Below are 15644 nucleotides of genomic sequence, written 5' to 3'. Positions count from 1 at the left end.
TATTATCTCAAGTTCATTTTCAGGGAGGAGTTGTCTCCAGGATGTCTCTGCTTCCCGTGACCTGAGCGTGGGGCATCCTCCAAGGGACCTGATGCCAAGCCTCAGATTTGCAGGGCTGAGGTAGCCAGGGGGTGTTCTGATCCTTGTGCCTGTCCTTGGTGCTAGGTCAGTCGCTCAGGAACCAGCCACCATCCCTCATACACCCTTCTGATGTGGAGATGGCTGGTGGTTTTTTTTTTTTTTATCGACTCCAATCCCCCCATTTCACAGATGGGAAAACTGTGTGCATGTTTGAAATGTTCTATCCTCCTTGGCAGCCATGGGTCTTGGGGTCACTACCTGCCAATGTCTCTATCCCCACATAACTCTAGTCTGCTCCCCAGCCCATTTTAAACCAGGGCTTCAAGAGTAGATCATAAGCTGGAAAGATGCCCCACTGATGATGGAGAGGGCCCCTAGCCCTGAGCTGCTGGCACAGGCTAGCATCTTTTTTTTTTTAAGTTAAGTTTTATTATGTTTTACTTCTGTGTATCCATGGGTGGCTATGTATACGTGTTTGTGTAGGTGTGCATGTACATGTGTTTGTGGGTGCCTGTAAAGGACAGCAGAGGACGTCAGATCCCTAGACCTGATGTAATAGGCATATTTACAAACTCTGGCCTTATGAGTAAATACCAAGCACTTTTAACTGCCGAACTCATCTCTCAAGCCCCAGGCTGGCATCCTGACTCCTCCTTTTTCTTGCCTTGGATGCTTTCTTGGGCAATGTCAAGGAGGGTGAGGATAGATATTCAAAAAGCCCCTTTTGCAGGACTGGTCTGAGACCCAGGCAAAGCCACTTCTGGGGTAGAGGGGACGCAGATATAACCATTGCTATTTGTTCCTCTTCAAATATCTCCAGACCTAGGGTTATCTCCAGCAGCCATTACTGTTCCAGAAGGCCCACCAGCCAAGTAACTACACAGTAATTTTTAATGAGATGGGTAGGTGGGTGTCTGGGGGTGGGGTGCTAGAGGGAGTGTGTGCATTTGCAGAGCTGAACTCCTAGCAGCCCCTTGTTCACCCTAGCCCTAGTGCCCACGTGCAAGCATCTCATACTGACCCAACTGTCCTACATCTTTCCTGGCCAACTAGTCCACCTTGAGCCATCAGCAAATAGTAGGTAAGCACCTAATATGTGCTGGGCTCCATGCTTGCCCTGGGAACTTGAAAGAAATTAAAATACAAGAGATAGACCCATGCTGGCTGTTTTTAAATCCAAGGAGATATTTGAGTTTGTCCTTAAGGAAGAGAAGGACTTTGCCCACCAGGGAAAGGACAGGGACTCTTCAGGAGCAGCCCATGTTTTTCTAAGCCTCTGGGACGGGCAATGATGCTGGAGGGCCAGCAGATGCTTGAAGGATGTGTCAAAGGAGCAAGTGGAGAGAAGGGAGAGAAGAAGGACAGGCCGGATGTGTTTATTTGGAGAGTAGTTTAGAAGGAGCAGCAAACACAAACCAGCCTCACAAACAGACTGTGGAGCGGCTGAGTGGAAGCAGGGGTTCAGCCTCCCAATAGCAAGAGTCTTCAACAAAGCAAGAGACAGCTACACGCCCACTCAAGGCCACTGTGTGTGTGCGTGTGCGTGTGCTGTGCGTGTGCGTGTGCACGTGCGCGCGCCAGAGGTCGATACCAGATATCTTCCTCAATTGTGATTGATTGATTGATTGAGACAGGATCTCACTATTTAGTGTGGGCTAGCCTCAGACTTGCAGAGCTCAGCCTGCCTCTGCTTCCTGGGTACTGGGACTAAAGGTGTGCACCATCAGGCCTGGCTTCACCTTACTTTTTGAGACAGAGTCTCTCACAGAAGATGGGCTCACCAATTTTGCTCAGCTGTCTGGCCAACAAGCTCAGAGAATCTCCTGTCTCTGACTCCCCAGTGCTGGCATTACGAGTACGCACCGCCACTCCTAGGTTTTCCTGTGGGGGCTGGGGTTCAAACTCAGGTCCTCATGTGTATGTTTACAGCTAGGCCATCTCTCCAGCCCCATTCAGCCAATGTTTATATAGAGAGAAATAGCTCTTCTGTATGTTCTAACTTAAACCACAATCATGAAGATGGTCTGCCCACATCGTGGACCGAAAGGCATGGTTCTCAAGAGGCTTGTGCTGAGTAAAAACGCCAGTCTCCATCAATGACATCCTGTGTGCTTTCATGTATGCACCATGCTTGACATGACTGACAGGGGCTAGGCATGTCTCTCAGTGGTAAAGCAAGTACAAAGACCTGTATGTGCTCTCTAACACTACCCCAAAGGAAAAAGAGAGATGAGGTGGTCAGAGGTGTGGAAATGGGTGGCAAGAGGCAGAGAGATGGCAGACTGTGGCTGTCGAAGGAAGAGACAAGAACACATGGTAAATTCTCCTCTTTAGACATCGGGATGCTTCCAGGAATTCATGCCATGCCTTACTAAAGAAGCAAGTCCACATGTAGACATGCAGGTCTGAGTGAGGTTGCTTTGATTGTATCTGTGTCCCTGCCTTGTTGTGATACTGTTGCTATGGTGATGTGAGAGGCTAACACTGGGAGAAGCTGTGAGGAGAGTACCAGAGGGCCTCCTATGTTAGTTTTCATCAACAGTTACCTTAAAATAAAATGCCACAATACACACCCAGTGATGATTAAAAACAAATCAAAGATCGAGACCAGTTCTGGGTCAAATGGTAAATTCTGCAGATGAAAAATACAGAGAGGGGTTCAACTTTTAAAAACAGAAAGGGAAAAAATCTGGCTAGACATTTTGGCACATGCTTGTAATCTCAGCAATTGGGAGCTAGGGGCAAGAGGATCAAGACTTTTAAGAACATGTTTGGCTGTGTGCCAAGTTCAAATTCAGCCTGAGCTACATGAGACAGACCCAATCATAAAATATGCGAAGAATTTGAAGCATTTATGATGCTGTCTGACTATTTCTTTTATCATTGTCTTTTTTTATGCCGTATAATGTGCTGTGTTTGGTTTGTGTTAATATGACACAAACTAGAGTCATCTAGGTAGAGGAACCTCAACTGAGAGAATGCCTCCATCAGATAGGCCTGTGGACAAGCTTTTGGGACATATTTTTTTTTCATGATTAAAGACTGATGTGGGAGAGCCCATTGTGGGAGGTGCCTTCCCTGGATTGTTCTGAGCTGTGTAAGAAAGCAGGTTAAGCAAGCCACAAGGAGCAAATCATTAAACAGTGTTCCTCCATGGCTTCTGCTTCGGTTCCTGCCTCCAGGTTCCTGCCCTGAGTGCCTGCCCTGGCTCCTCTTAATGATGGACTGTGATCAGGACATGTAAGCTAAAATATACCATTTTCTCCCCAAGTTGCTTTTAGTCATAGTTTTTTTTTTAAATAACAATGGAAAGCAAACTAGAACAGAAATCATTCATAATTTTAAAAAACAATAAAATTCTTAATGACCAGCCCCAGAACCAGGATTAGCCTGGAATGTCTCAGAGGCCCACATTTTAGCCACCAGGAGCCCTGGATTCCTGGAGGCTCAGCCATGCAGCAGCCTCGGGGTCAAAATGATAACCAGGTCAGTGGCTCCTCTGTGGCGAGTCCTGCCCTGCACAAGCCACCCACCTCTCTCCACAGCCCCCAGAAAAAGAGGGAGCCCTGCCCCGGCAGGTGGGCAACAAGACAGAGTGCGGCCTGCTGGGCTTTGTGCTGGACTTGAGGCAGGACTACGAGCCGGTGCGCAGCCAGATGCCAGAGGAGAAGCTGTATAAGGTGTACACCTTCAACTCCGTGCGCAAGTCCATGAGCACCGTCATCAAGATGCCCGACGAGAGCTTCCGCATGTACAGCAAGGGCGCCTCGGAGATTGTGCTCAAAAAGTAAGCCCCGCCCCCCGCCCTCGCACAGTTGTGGGTGTCTGCATCACACATCACCATCCCCATGCAGGCTGGATCTAAGCAAGTCACTTCCCCCACCCCACCCCACCCCACCCCCGAACCTCAGTTTCCCCATTTGTACACTGGTCAAGCCCAGAGATTTTCAACCCTGACTTGTAGTATGTTAGAGTCATCTCAATGAAAGGAAAAGAATCTGGGTGTGGTGATGCACACTAATCCCAGCTCTAAGGAGGCAGAGGCAAGAGGAGCTCTGAGTTCGAAGCCAGCTTGGCCTACATGGAGACCCTCTCTCAAAGAGAGAGCAAGGATAGCAGGGAAGTGAAGAGAAACAGACCATTGATCCCTGTCTTACCCAGACTGTTCGATTGGAACCATGAAGCTGGCCTACACCTTTGTTTTATTAGATACTCCTCAGGCAAGCCCAATACCCGAGCAAAGCAGAAAGCACCAGCCTAGGTGGGTAGGGCTTCCCAAGCTATCTCATCTATGGTGCAGCTTTTCTTGGCAATTGGAACCACCCAAACACAGCATAAAGCAGACAGCTGAGGGGCCTGGGGCAAATATTGTAAAGCCCACCTGGTTGCACTCCAGGCCTGCTACATGCATTGAGGTATTCTGGGAAGCAGATCCGGTGGGCATTTGATGACCAAGGTAGGTGGGCTTCATTCATTTCCTTTCCTTCCCACCCCAGGTGCTGCAAGATCCTCAGTGGGGCAGGGGAAGCCCGTGTCTTCCGGCCCCGAGACAGGGATGAGATGGTTAAGAAGGTGATTGAGCCCATGGCCTGTGACGGGCTCCGTACCATCTGCGTGGCCTATCGTGACTTCCCCAGCAGCCCTGAGCCTGACTGGGACAATGAGAATGACATTCTCAATGAACTCACGTGCATCTGCGTGGTGGGCATCGAAGACCCAGTACGACCTGAGGTAGGCCCTGATGCCAGCGAGCTCAGGGAAAGGGGACTCTGTCTGCTCAGCTCTCTCAGTTTCAGGTCCCCGTGTAACAGTATCAGGATCCTTCGGCTTTCAAACATTTCTACTCTAAAACCAATGTAGCCATGTTTAGCAACTGTTTACTCAGAGGGACCTGGGAAGGACTCACCACACAGGTGCCTCTCTGACTGAAAACAGTATTCATACTGTCCCCCCAGTCACCAAGGGTGTTTCCCTCCTGTCTGCCTAGGGACAGGTATAGGGCTTGCCTAGCTGCAGAAACCTCTCAGCCCATGGGATGTAGCAATTATCATGATCTGGACCCCAAGCCTCCAATACAGCTAGGTACACAGGGCATCCTCCCAGGAGAACCCAGGGCATAGTGTTCTGTCAGCCCAGAGGTGGCTTAGCAATAAGGTCCCCTGGCCAGCCTCCTATGACAGCCCCAATCTGCCTTCAGCAGGCATCTGGGAGACAGGACTCTAAGTTAATGACTGGTCACATTCCCATCAGAAGGGTCAGGTGACTTCACCCACGTGATGAGGATAAAAGTACTGGAGGAGTGGTCCAGCTCCAGGCCTGTCATAGTCACAGAAGAAGAGTCATGTGGTATGTGTCTGCCAATACCAGATTAGGCTTCATGGAAAGATGTTAGTGCTAAGGGCAGGTAAAGCATTCACCTGACCCAGGGTACCAAGAGAGCACAGGGCCTGAAGCAGGTACAAGATCTGACTCCTCTTCCACTTAGGCTCCAGTGGGTCCCTGCTGACCTTGACTGTGAGATTTGGTGTTGATACCCAGAGGGAACACCTTCTTCCAACAACAGTGGATTCAGTATCCTGCCCTGCCTGTCCTGCCCTACCCTTCCCCACCCTGCCCTGCCCTGCCCTGCCCTGATAGTGTTCTCTTTGAGCCTCTGGCCACTGCCTGCTCTCTCAGAGCTCCAGCTGTCCCTTTATAAAAGTGGAGATAGGTAAAGAGCTGTCTTCCAGGCTCCTGCCTGCTGCTGTAGGACTCTTGTCTTCCAAAGAACAAGTGAAATCAGATCACAGACATAAACTTTTACATCCTGGAAGCTCTGAGAGGTATCAGAGTGAGCACAGGCATCAGACAGACCTGGATCCCCACGTGCTAGCATTGGAGATCCAATGGGCTGTGTGGCATTGAGCCACTTGCATAACCTCTCTGAGCCGTATCAGTAGCCTGGACATAACAGTATCTTCCTCCATGCCCACGCATGCCCATGAGATAGTGTAAGGGAACAGACTATACACATAGGAACACCAAACCCAGCCTATAGGTAGGTCAGTTGCCCAAAATTAAGGCCATCTAATGGCCTTCCTGGCTGAGTCATGTCTCGGGATCCTGTACTGGCAACAGCCTGGCCTTCAGAATAGGCAGGGGCTTGTGGGATGAATGCATGAGAGTGAATAGTCTTGATCCTAACTCTCCGGCAGTGCTCTTGCTATTCATCTCTCTCCCACCTCCTCTCTCTCTCTCTCTCTCTCTCTCCCTCCCTCCCTCCCTCCCTCCCCCAAACAGAACAGAAAGTTTGCCTCTTTATTATCTATTTGTAGCCCCTCTTCTTTTCTATCCACCTATCAGGGATCTGTCTAACTCCTAGTCCCTGAAGATGGTTTTCAGACTCCCAGGACAGCTGCAGTTGTCACCAGCAGTGAGTGGGCTCAGGCCTCCCAGATGAGTTATGCATTATCGCCTTCCTGGACATCACTGGGCAGCGGTTTGTCCTGATGTGTGCCAGGCCACCTGCCCATGCCCCGCCAGCCTCTCTCTGGGTACTTCCTTCTATGCAGCCTCCTCTGGCTCCAGACTGACCCCCCCTCACCCCTGCCAGCCTTGGAAGGCTCCTTACAAATGAGCCAGCAACACATTTAACCACCTAAGAATTCCATGAGGTCAAAACCTGCCAGAAGTGTCTCCTGCCCTGCTTCTGTTTTGAATGCTGGTTATTGATTTCACAATTACTCCAGTGAGTGGAGATTTGAACTTTGGCCTCATTCATCAGTTTAAAGATGAGCACATTGGGCCCTGAGAGGCCAACAGAGTCCTAAAGTCTCACTGTTAAGTAGATAGACAGATACAGAGTAGACCTGGTATCCTAGGCTTTGATCCAGATGCCATAGAAAGAAGCTGGAAGGAGAAGCCTCTAGAGAGATCCTTAGAGAAATCCGTGCCCAGGACTTGGAGCAAGACCCTGGGACTTTTGGACGACAGCATTATCATCTAGAGTTCTTGCTTCAAACACAGGTCTGGCAAGGGCTGGCTGGACACAAGCCCAAGCTTTGCCCCCCACCAAGCCACCTGCTTGCTGGGACCTTTATCTTCTATCTACAGAAGGGGTGTCCACTCAGAGGCCCTTTCCTTCCAGGCTCTGACGTCTTCAGACCAGAAGCAGCTGCTAGAAGCCTCACACCTACACCCGCCAGACCTTCCTTCAGTCCATCCTCCTGCCCACAGCCCTCCGTCATCCAGCCCAGTACCCCATCTCACCCATGGCCTGCTGGGATGTGGGTGCAGAAATGCATGCTACAGTATTAGCAAGGTGGCTTGGCTCAGTGGATAAAAGCATCTACCACTCAAGCCATCGCCTTAAGTGTAATCCCCAGAACTCTGGTAAAGGCGGAGCGACGAGAGCACTAACTCTTCAAAGCTGTCCCCTGACCACCACACGTGCACTGTGGCATGTAAAAATCACACAGACACACACAGACAGACACACACACTTCCTCAAGTGACAGCGTAGGGTTGGGGCACCTACTTTAACCTGCCCTTCTGATCTTCTCTCATGGCTGATGTATCAGTTCCTTCTCTCATTTGGTCAGGTGAAACAAAACACCTGACCAAAGCAACTTAAGGGAGAAAGGCCTATCCAAGCTCCTGTTTTGGAGAAGAAGGCAGAGTGGGAGGGGCGAGAGGCACTGGTCACATCACATCTGTGGTCAGGAAGCCGAGAAAGATGAATGCTGTCTCCTCGTTAGTCTGAGACCCTGCCCATAGACAGATGCTGCCCACTTCCAGGGAGGATTTTCCCACTTCCGTGAATCTAACCTGGAAACTCCCTCATAGCCATGGCCAGAGAGTTGACCCCAAGATGACTGCAGATGCTGTCAATATAGTCAATGTGAAACGCCACAGGTGGCCTGCAGTAACATCTCTGGGGCTTCAGTTTTTCTGTCCGGGAATGAGAAGGTTGGGCTATGTGGATCCCAGAGTTAAACCAGCAAAGCTGTGGGGTAGGGTGGGGTGAGGTGGGGTGTGGCGGAGTGGGTCTTCTCCTGTTGAGACTTGAACCTATAGCCTCATTCTGACAAGGCCCCAGGTAGCCCCTTCTACACCCAGGCCCCAGTTCCCACTTCACAGTCAGCCCCCACCACACCCAGAACCCAGTTCCCACCTCACAGTCAGCCCCCACCACACCCAGAACCCAGTTCCCACCTCACAGTCAGCCCCCACCACATCCAGAACCCAGTTCCCACCTCACAGTCAGCCCCCACCACATCCAGAACCCAGTTCCCACCTCACAGTCAGCCCCCAGTACACCTAGGCCCCAGTTCCCACCTCACAGTCAGCCCCCACCACACCCAGAACCCAGTTCCCACCTCACAGTCAGCCCCCACCACATCCAGAACCCAGTTCCCACCTCACAGTCAGCCCCCACCACACCCAGGCCCCAGTTCCCACCTCACAGTCAGCCCCCACCACACCCAGGCCCCAGTTCCCACCTCACAGTCAGCCCCCACCATACCCAGGCCACAGTTCCCACCTCAGAGGCAGCCCCTGTCACCAGTTTTGTGGGTGACTTGTCCCACAATGTCCTCACCTGTGTCAAGTGTCTCTTGCAGTTTTCCCGGCTCTGTTCTCTGTCCCTTTTCTCAGCACATGGCTCCTGGAGTCACACAGTTAGCACCCCATACTAGGCTCCAGAACAGTGAGGCCCAAGCAGAGGGGCTCTGTCATGGGTCCCCACACTTTCCCAACTTTCTTCAACTGTAGGTAAACACTCTTCACCTCGGTCAGTTTCCCCGCTGCCTCACCGCCTTCCTCCCTTAGGCCCACCCAAGCCAAAGCAACACCAAACGCTCACCAAAGTCCCTACTCAAAACAACCCCAGGCTGAGAGAAGCTAGCTTGGAGGAAGCTGTCAGGAGACGTCGTTCTGGGACAGGCTGGGGGTTACCCAGAGCGGGGTGTTCAGAGCCCTCGGAGTCACAGACACCGGCTGTCACCAGAAACAGCAGATGTTTAAAAGCCTTTATGTAATGACAACAGGAAGCGCCCGTCTCCTGCTTCTCCTCGGTGAGAATATCTAGGATAATTTTAGCAGAGGAAGCCACTTTTTAAAATAGTTAACACTGGTTTTATTTATATGGAAAGCATATTTCAGGCAGACCCATGCCCCTGGGAGTTGAGTCTTAATGATGTCGATCCTCCTTGGCGCGCCGAACAATTGAATATTCCATTGCTGTTTGTTGAGTGAATGAGTGAGCATGAAAAACAAAGTCTGCAGAACAACTTAATGAAGTGTCCCTCTGGGTTGGAGGGCTCGAGATGCTGCGTGAGTAGAGAGGTCTGAGTGTAGGAGACAGGCAAACGCTGCCATAGAAAGGCTGAGGGGGAGGATGTCCCCGGCAGCAGGGGCAGTGGGCAAAGGGAAGGAAATGGAAAACCCTAACTTTTCATTACTGTAACAAAGTACTGGACATAGTCTGCTTATAAGCAGGAAAGGAGAGGTCCAGCTGGGCTCACAACTTCAGAGGTGTCAGGTGATGGTCAGTAGGCCTGTGGCAAGACAGTGCATCCTGAGAGAAGCTCACAGCAGAGCCAGACACACAGTTCACGTCAGAGCTGAGAAGCAAAAAGCAGAAGAAACAGGGGTCCCACAGTTCCCTGCCAAGACACATCACACAGACAACCCACCTCTTAAAGGTTCCATCCGGACAGCGCCACCCTGGGGACCTAATTTCAACATATGGGCCCTTTAGGGAAAGAACTTTCCAGGCCTGAACTGTGGCAGGTGCTGCATAGCTGGCTCTTGTGAGAGTCCATGTTGGATTTATGAGGGGAAAGCCTAGCAGGGCACTTGGAGCCTTGTACTTCTCCCAGAACTGGTTTTTTATGGTTTTGGTTGGTTGGTAGATCAGTTGGTTTGGTTTGGTTGTTTTTGTTTGTTTGTGAGTTCAAGTCTAGCCTGATCTACATAGAAAGATACACACACACACATTATATAGCACAGCCCCAAAGCCCCCCACCCACCCAGATCTTTCTCTGTATACCTTGAGATCAGTAATGTGGACCTGACTGCTCTCTGTGTGCTATATCTACATGGCCTGAGCTCCTGCACGCTCCCTCATACCAAAATCTCAGTTGTTTTTTAACAGAATAGAACTGGCTCAAACACCCCTTCCTCCAGGAAGCGCTCCCTGGTTTATCCCCCACTCACCTTCCTCTATGCTTTCCAGAACCCTTAATCTCAGCCTGCACTAAAGTCCATGGCTCCTAAAGACCCCATCTCTGTAGGAAAGTTCAGGTATAACCGAAGAACACTCCATCTGAGAAAAATAAAGGTTCTTTGAAAGCACAAGCCAGCCTAGCTACACTGTGGATCAGTAGACCTGGGAGGAAGGGAGCAGCTCATCACCAGGGGTGTGCAAGCAGAGACTAAGCCAACCATCTGCTGGGGTTGCCTAGGACAGATCTAGGCAATGAACAGAGGGATGGAGTCAGATGATGCAAAACCCCTCCCCACTCTAGGACTTTCGAAACACTTGAATCCCTCACACACACACACACACACACACACAAGCATACATATAGTCATATACATACTTACATATATCATATACATATACATACATAGTCACTTAAATACACATATATCACACATATATACATCATGCACATACAAACACACACATACATCATACACATGCTTATATACATCCTCATACATCATACATATATAAACTGCATATGCATATACATATAGTCACATACATAGTCGCACACACAAGTGCATGCACACACACAACTGTGATTCTGTATCCTCATCTCCCCCTCATGAAGATTCCAGTCCTACCCTCATTTAACCTCAACCACCCCAAAGGTACTTTCTCACAGTAAGGGCTTGTCACAGATAAATCAGCCCAGAGGACCCTGGAGGGTTTATTCAGACCCTTTCCAGTGGCTTGGCAAGGCAGGGGTGGCAGTGAGGGCTCAGGTCCACTGTATGCAAGAAGAGTTGGGTACAGGGCTCACCTGGCAGGCCCAAGATTCTAACATGCTCTGGGTCTCTGTGCACGGTGGCATGTTCTTTCTTACAAGGACACTTTGCAGCAGGTGCCCCTGCCATGTCTCTGTCTGCCCCTGTTCAGTTACTCATTCCGGTCATCAGTGAACACTAGCATTGGCTCTGCATCCTGACCACTCTAAGAGAGGAGGCTACTGAGAGGAGTGAGCCTTGCTGCCTTCTGACTGGCTGACCAGAAGTCAGTGTGTCAATCCAGTCAGCAAAAGCCCAGTGCTTTGTCCCTCTCGGTCCTGTTTAGCATGAAGAAGCACCATTTGTATTTATTCTAAATCTATGCAAATAAAGTGACCTCAAATGCACATGGCTCTCCTCCCACCCCCAACATTGAAAATACACCAAGGAATGGATCATGGACCTTGTAGGTGAAGCCTGGATACGTTAAATGGACTTAATTTGCTACTTTCCACTCTTGCCTGAAGCCAGACATAGGATGGTTTTTTAGGGTCTTTCCAATGCCCTTTGTCCAGGTCAGAAACAATAAGTTTCATCTCAGGATAGACTATCATGGTCAGTAAGTAGTAGCTGCCTGGTACTCTGAGGGCTGAGAATTCTGAGACCCTATCAGGTTTAATCAGAGGATGTTGTGATCAATTGGTAATGCCTGTCGAAAGCATAAAAGGAAAGCCACAGGCACCATCAGCCTCTCCTGGTTAGTTACCTAGGGAGGTTTCTGGGAGAAGAGTCAGCCCTGGGTTTTTTTAAGACAAGGAAGACCTACCTAAGTGATGCCCTCCCTCATGGCTTTTACCTTCTCTTACAGGTCCCAGAAGCCATCCGCAAGTGCCAGCGGGCAGGTATCACAGTCCGCATGGTCACCGGTGACAATATCAACACAGCCCGGGCCATCGCCATCAAGTGTGGCATTATCCACCCTGGAGAGGACTTCCTGTGCCTGGAAGGCAAAGAATTCAATCGGAGGATTCGCAACGAGAAGGGGGAGGTACGCATGCGCATGTGCCCTCCGCAAAGGCTCTGAAGTGGGCCAAGCTCCAGAGGGGGCCGGGAGGCATGGGCCCTGCATGCTTGAACAGAAGCCAGCTGAAGAGCCCAGCGACTCTGCATGGGGCTCGATTTCTCTCTGTGACCCCCCCCCCACCGACATACCACACCCCTCTCCAGATTGAGCAGGAGCGGATTGACAAGATCTGGCCAAAGCTGAGGGTGCTGGCTCGCTCCTCGCCCACGGATAAGCACACGCTGGTCAAAGGTAAGCCTGGAGTAACTATGGTGATTGTGAGCCCAGAACTAACCCAGCCTAAAAACCAAGCCCGATTTGCATGGCATCGCAGCTTCCTCCATGTGTGCTCTAGCTGGTCCTTGGCTATGGGTGACACAGGCTCCACAGTGTAGATGGGAAGAGGGCACACAGACTCTCCTTCCCTGGGGGCCTTCTGGCTTGTTCATTTTCAGCCTTGAGAGGACTGCAGAGGCTTGGGGGTGTGGGGGGGAGACATGAGGAGATTGCGAGACTCTCTTCTGATCATCCAACCTCCTCTAGGTAGCAGTGGGCCTGGGCCTGGCTGGGCTAGAGGTAGCCTAGTCCCTGTGCATAAAACCTTTGTTGTGCAGACCTTCAGGAACCTTCCACAAAGTCTGCTCTCTCATGGCTTGGCGGTATTTGCCATTCTTTGTCATCTGAAAGGTAGCCCATCTTCCTCCTCCATCGGGCCCAGAACTTAGGAAGCTGAGACCCGTAGGAAGCTTCCAGCCAACCCTTATGAGCAGACCCAGAGGATGAGAGGTCCCGGAACAGCAGAAGGCTAGAACACCTTCCCCCACCCGTTAGAGGGTCACCACTCACAAAGCCTCAGGAACCCCAATTACATTCCTGCATCACAGCCCTGGGTCTCAGTACTCCTACTACCCTCTCTGAGGCCTTGATAAGCCTGTCCACTCTGGGTCTCAGTTTCCCCATCTGTAAATGTAAAAGGTGGGGTTTTGACTTCTGCCTGGGATCACCTCTAGGCACCTTAGAGTCACATGTCTTAAACAACAGAGAATCCCATAGCGTGCTCCTGTACAGACCGTGCTACGGGCCCACCCTCATTACCTGGGTATCAGGCATGACAGACCTGATAAGATGCCAATCAGTTAATGTAAGTCTTCCAGGGTCTCTGAAGTCCTAATAATACCATCTGCAATAGACAGCCATCATCAAGAAAATGTGGGCCTCAGCTAGAGCCTCTGGGGTGATGGGCATGTGGGGAACAGGGAAACCCCAGAACCCAGTGCACCCACCTGAATGATGGGAGAAATAAGACCATTAGAGACCAGAGAGAGGCACAGGAGGAGGTACCCAGGGGTGGGAGGTACCCAGGGGTAGAAGGTACTCAGGGGTGGGAGGTACCCAGGGGTAGGAGGTACTCAGAGGTGGGAGGTACTGGGGGGGGGGGTACCCAGGAAGGAAGCCCACAGAGAAGAACATGGTCCACTGTGGGACCAGCTGCTGTGAGGCCAGGAGAGACAGGATGGAGATGTGACCACAAGGAGGCCGCTGGGGAACCATCCATCATAGGGCCCAGTGAGTGTCCAGTGCTGACCAAAGAACCAGGAAGGTCAGAGACTGACCTGCCAACTCCAGAGTTAGGAGTTCAAACAGGCTGAGCCAGAGACAGTGGGATTTGGGTGGGCTGGCAGCCAGTGGGAATAGCCAGGATAACCCTGAGGGACCAGGCATGGAAGCTGGCCTTTGTAAGGGGTAGTTAGAGGGAATGGTACCCCTTACCTGGGAACTTGTTCCCTGCCTTCACAGGCTGCTGCTGTTTGTCTGCCTGGCACAGACAGGGCAATGCCCACACGCAGACAAGGAGGCCAGAAGCCATGGTTTTGACATGAGGGGCAGGCGTAGTTGTGCTCAGTCTGGTTCTTACCAGTTATCGTTGAAGATGTACAGAGGTCAAGCCCAGTGGGTCAGGATGGCAAATGACATGCTCATGGCCTCCCCGCATATGACTGGAGTTCCCAGGCGGAGTGTACTGGAAAGCAGATGTGGGAGTCCCTGAAGATGCAGAGAACTCATGGATCTGGACAGAATAGCTAGAGGGCTGTGCTTCTAGGTAGTGTGACAAAGAGGGCTGTGCTTCTAGGTGACAAAGGACTTTAAGAGCAGACAGTGCTGGAGAATGGGAAGTCCCGAGCCAACCTGGGCTAACGAGGAGCTTGGTGGCTCTGAACAGGCTGGAAAGAGCAGCGATGGAAGGGGCTGGCTGGACAGACAGGACAGGAAGCCATGCTGAGGCTCAGGGCTGGCCATGGGCCCTGATCATACCCCCTTACCCACTAGGCATCATCGACAGTACACACACTGAGCAGCGGCAGGTGGTGGCTGTGACAGGGGATGGGACCAACGACGGGCCTGCTCTCAAGAAGGCAGATGTGGGCTTCGCAATGGTAAGAGGATCTTAAGAGGGCTTCATGTGGTGTCAGACTGGGTCTCAAAGGCGAGGATAGTCAGCTTGGACTACACCACTTCAAACTGGCTTGCAGGACTCCCTACAGACACTTAACACTCATCCCTCTCCATACAACTTGTATGCAACCCAAGCTTTTGAGTCCCAGACTAGCCTCAAGAGGTCTTCCTGGAGGGGGCAGGCAGTGTCCTGCTGGGGTCAGCTCTGTCCTGCTCGGTGCTTAAAGGTCAAGGAGGAATGGGGCAAGGCCAGGCTTCCCAGAAAAGAATGTTGGCCTCAGAGGGGTGGTTGTGTAAGTATGTGCATACCTATGTATATACATATACATATACATATACATATACATATACATATACATATACATATACATATACATATACATATACAAAGTTTGTATGAGTGTATGCATATACATGTGAATGTGTGTATGGTCAGACTGTGCCAGTTCCTTTGAGTCAGGAGTGAGGTGACAGGACTAAGACTGTGTGAAGATAAGACTGGCCAGATAGAGCCATTCACCTCTCCAGCTGCCCTACCAGGCTCCTGTCCCTGTCTCCACAGGGCATCGCAGGCACAGATGTGGCCAAGGAGGCCTCAGACATCATCCTGACAGATGACAACTTCAGCAGCATCGTCAAGGCAGTGATGTGGGGCCGTAACGTCTATGACAGCATATCCAAATTCCTGCAGTTCCAGCTGACTGTCAACGTGGTGGCGGTGATCGTGGCCTTCACGGGCGCCTGCATTACACAGGTGGGTCCTGGGAGAATCACACCAAAGGCTGGGAAAGGGCAGCCTTTAGCCTCCAGAACACCCTAGATTGTTAGCAGCACAACCCTGGGGATGGATACACATTGCGGTGTTCCTCCCAAGACCAGGATGCCATCTTGGACCTCCGTGCAGCCAGTAGCCCTATGCAGTTGAGAAATGAGGCTTGGGGAGGTAGTATGACTCAGGTGGCCCCAGAAATGAGAGACATCGGGCCTCATGGCCTGTGAGGTCTGACCCCTGCTCCAGACATTGGCAGAAGCCTGGCAGAGGCCCCAAGGGAGGACCAAGGGGACCAGTTGCCCAGACAAGGACAGAGTC

The 15644-nt window shown here is 51.2% G+C and overlaps 1 protein-coding gene across 20 annotated transcripts in view; it reads left to right on the top strand.

Moving 5' to 3' along the window:
* Nucleotides 1-15644, top strand: part of Atp2b2 (ATPase, Ca++ transporting, plasma membrane 2) — a 298783-nt gene that overhangs the window by 264541 nt on the left and 18598 nt on the right. For all 20 annotated transcript variants that reach the window (XR_868849.2, XR_868850.2, XR_001785094.2 and 17 more), the window contains 6 exons: nucleotides 3627-3868; nucleotides 4578-4812; nucleotides 11906-12085; nucleotides 12265-12352; nucleotides 14429-14535; nucleotides 15117-15308. Coding sequence is in view for 17 of the 20 variants with exons in the window: in NM_009723.6 (NP_033853.1) it covers nucleotides 3627-3868; nucleotides 4578-4812; nucleotides 11906-12085; nucleotides 12265-12352; nucleotides 14429-14535; nucleotides 15117-15308 (1044 nt within the window). In the remaining 3 variants the exon portion in view is untranslated. The remainder of the gene's footprint in view (nucleotides 1-3626; nucleotides 3869-4577; nucleotides 4813-11905; nucleotides 12086-12264; nucleotides 12353-14428; nucleotides 14536-15116; nucleotides 15309-15644) is intronic.

This window comes from Mus musculus, chromosome 6, assembly GCF_000001635.26.
Source record: "Mus musculus strain C57BL/6J chromosome 6, GRCm38.p6 C57BL/6J".
NCBI classification, from domain to species: Eukaryota; Metazoa; Chordata; class Mammalia; order Rodentia; family Muridae; genus Mus; species Mus musculus.
This window is presented reverse-complemented; position numbering and strand designations above follow the sequence as displayed.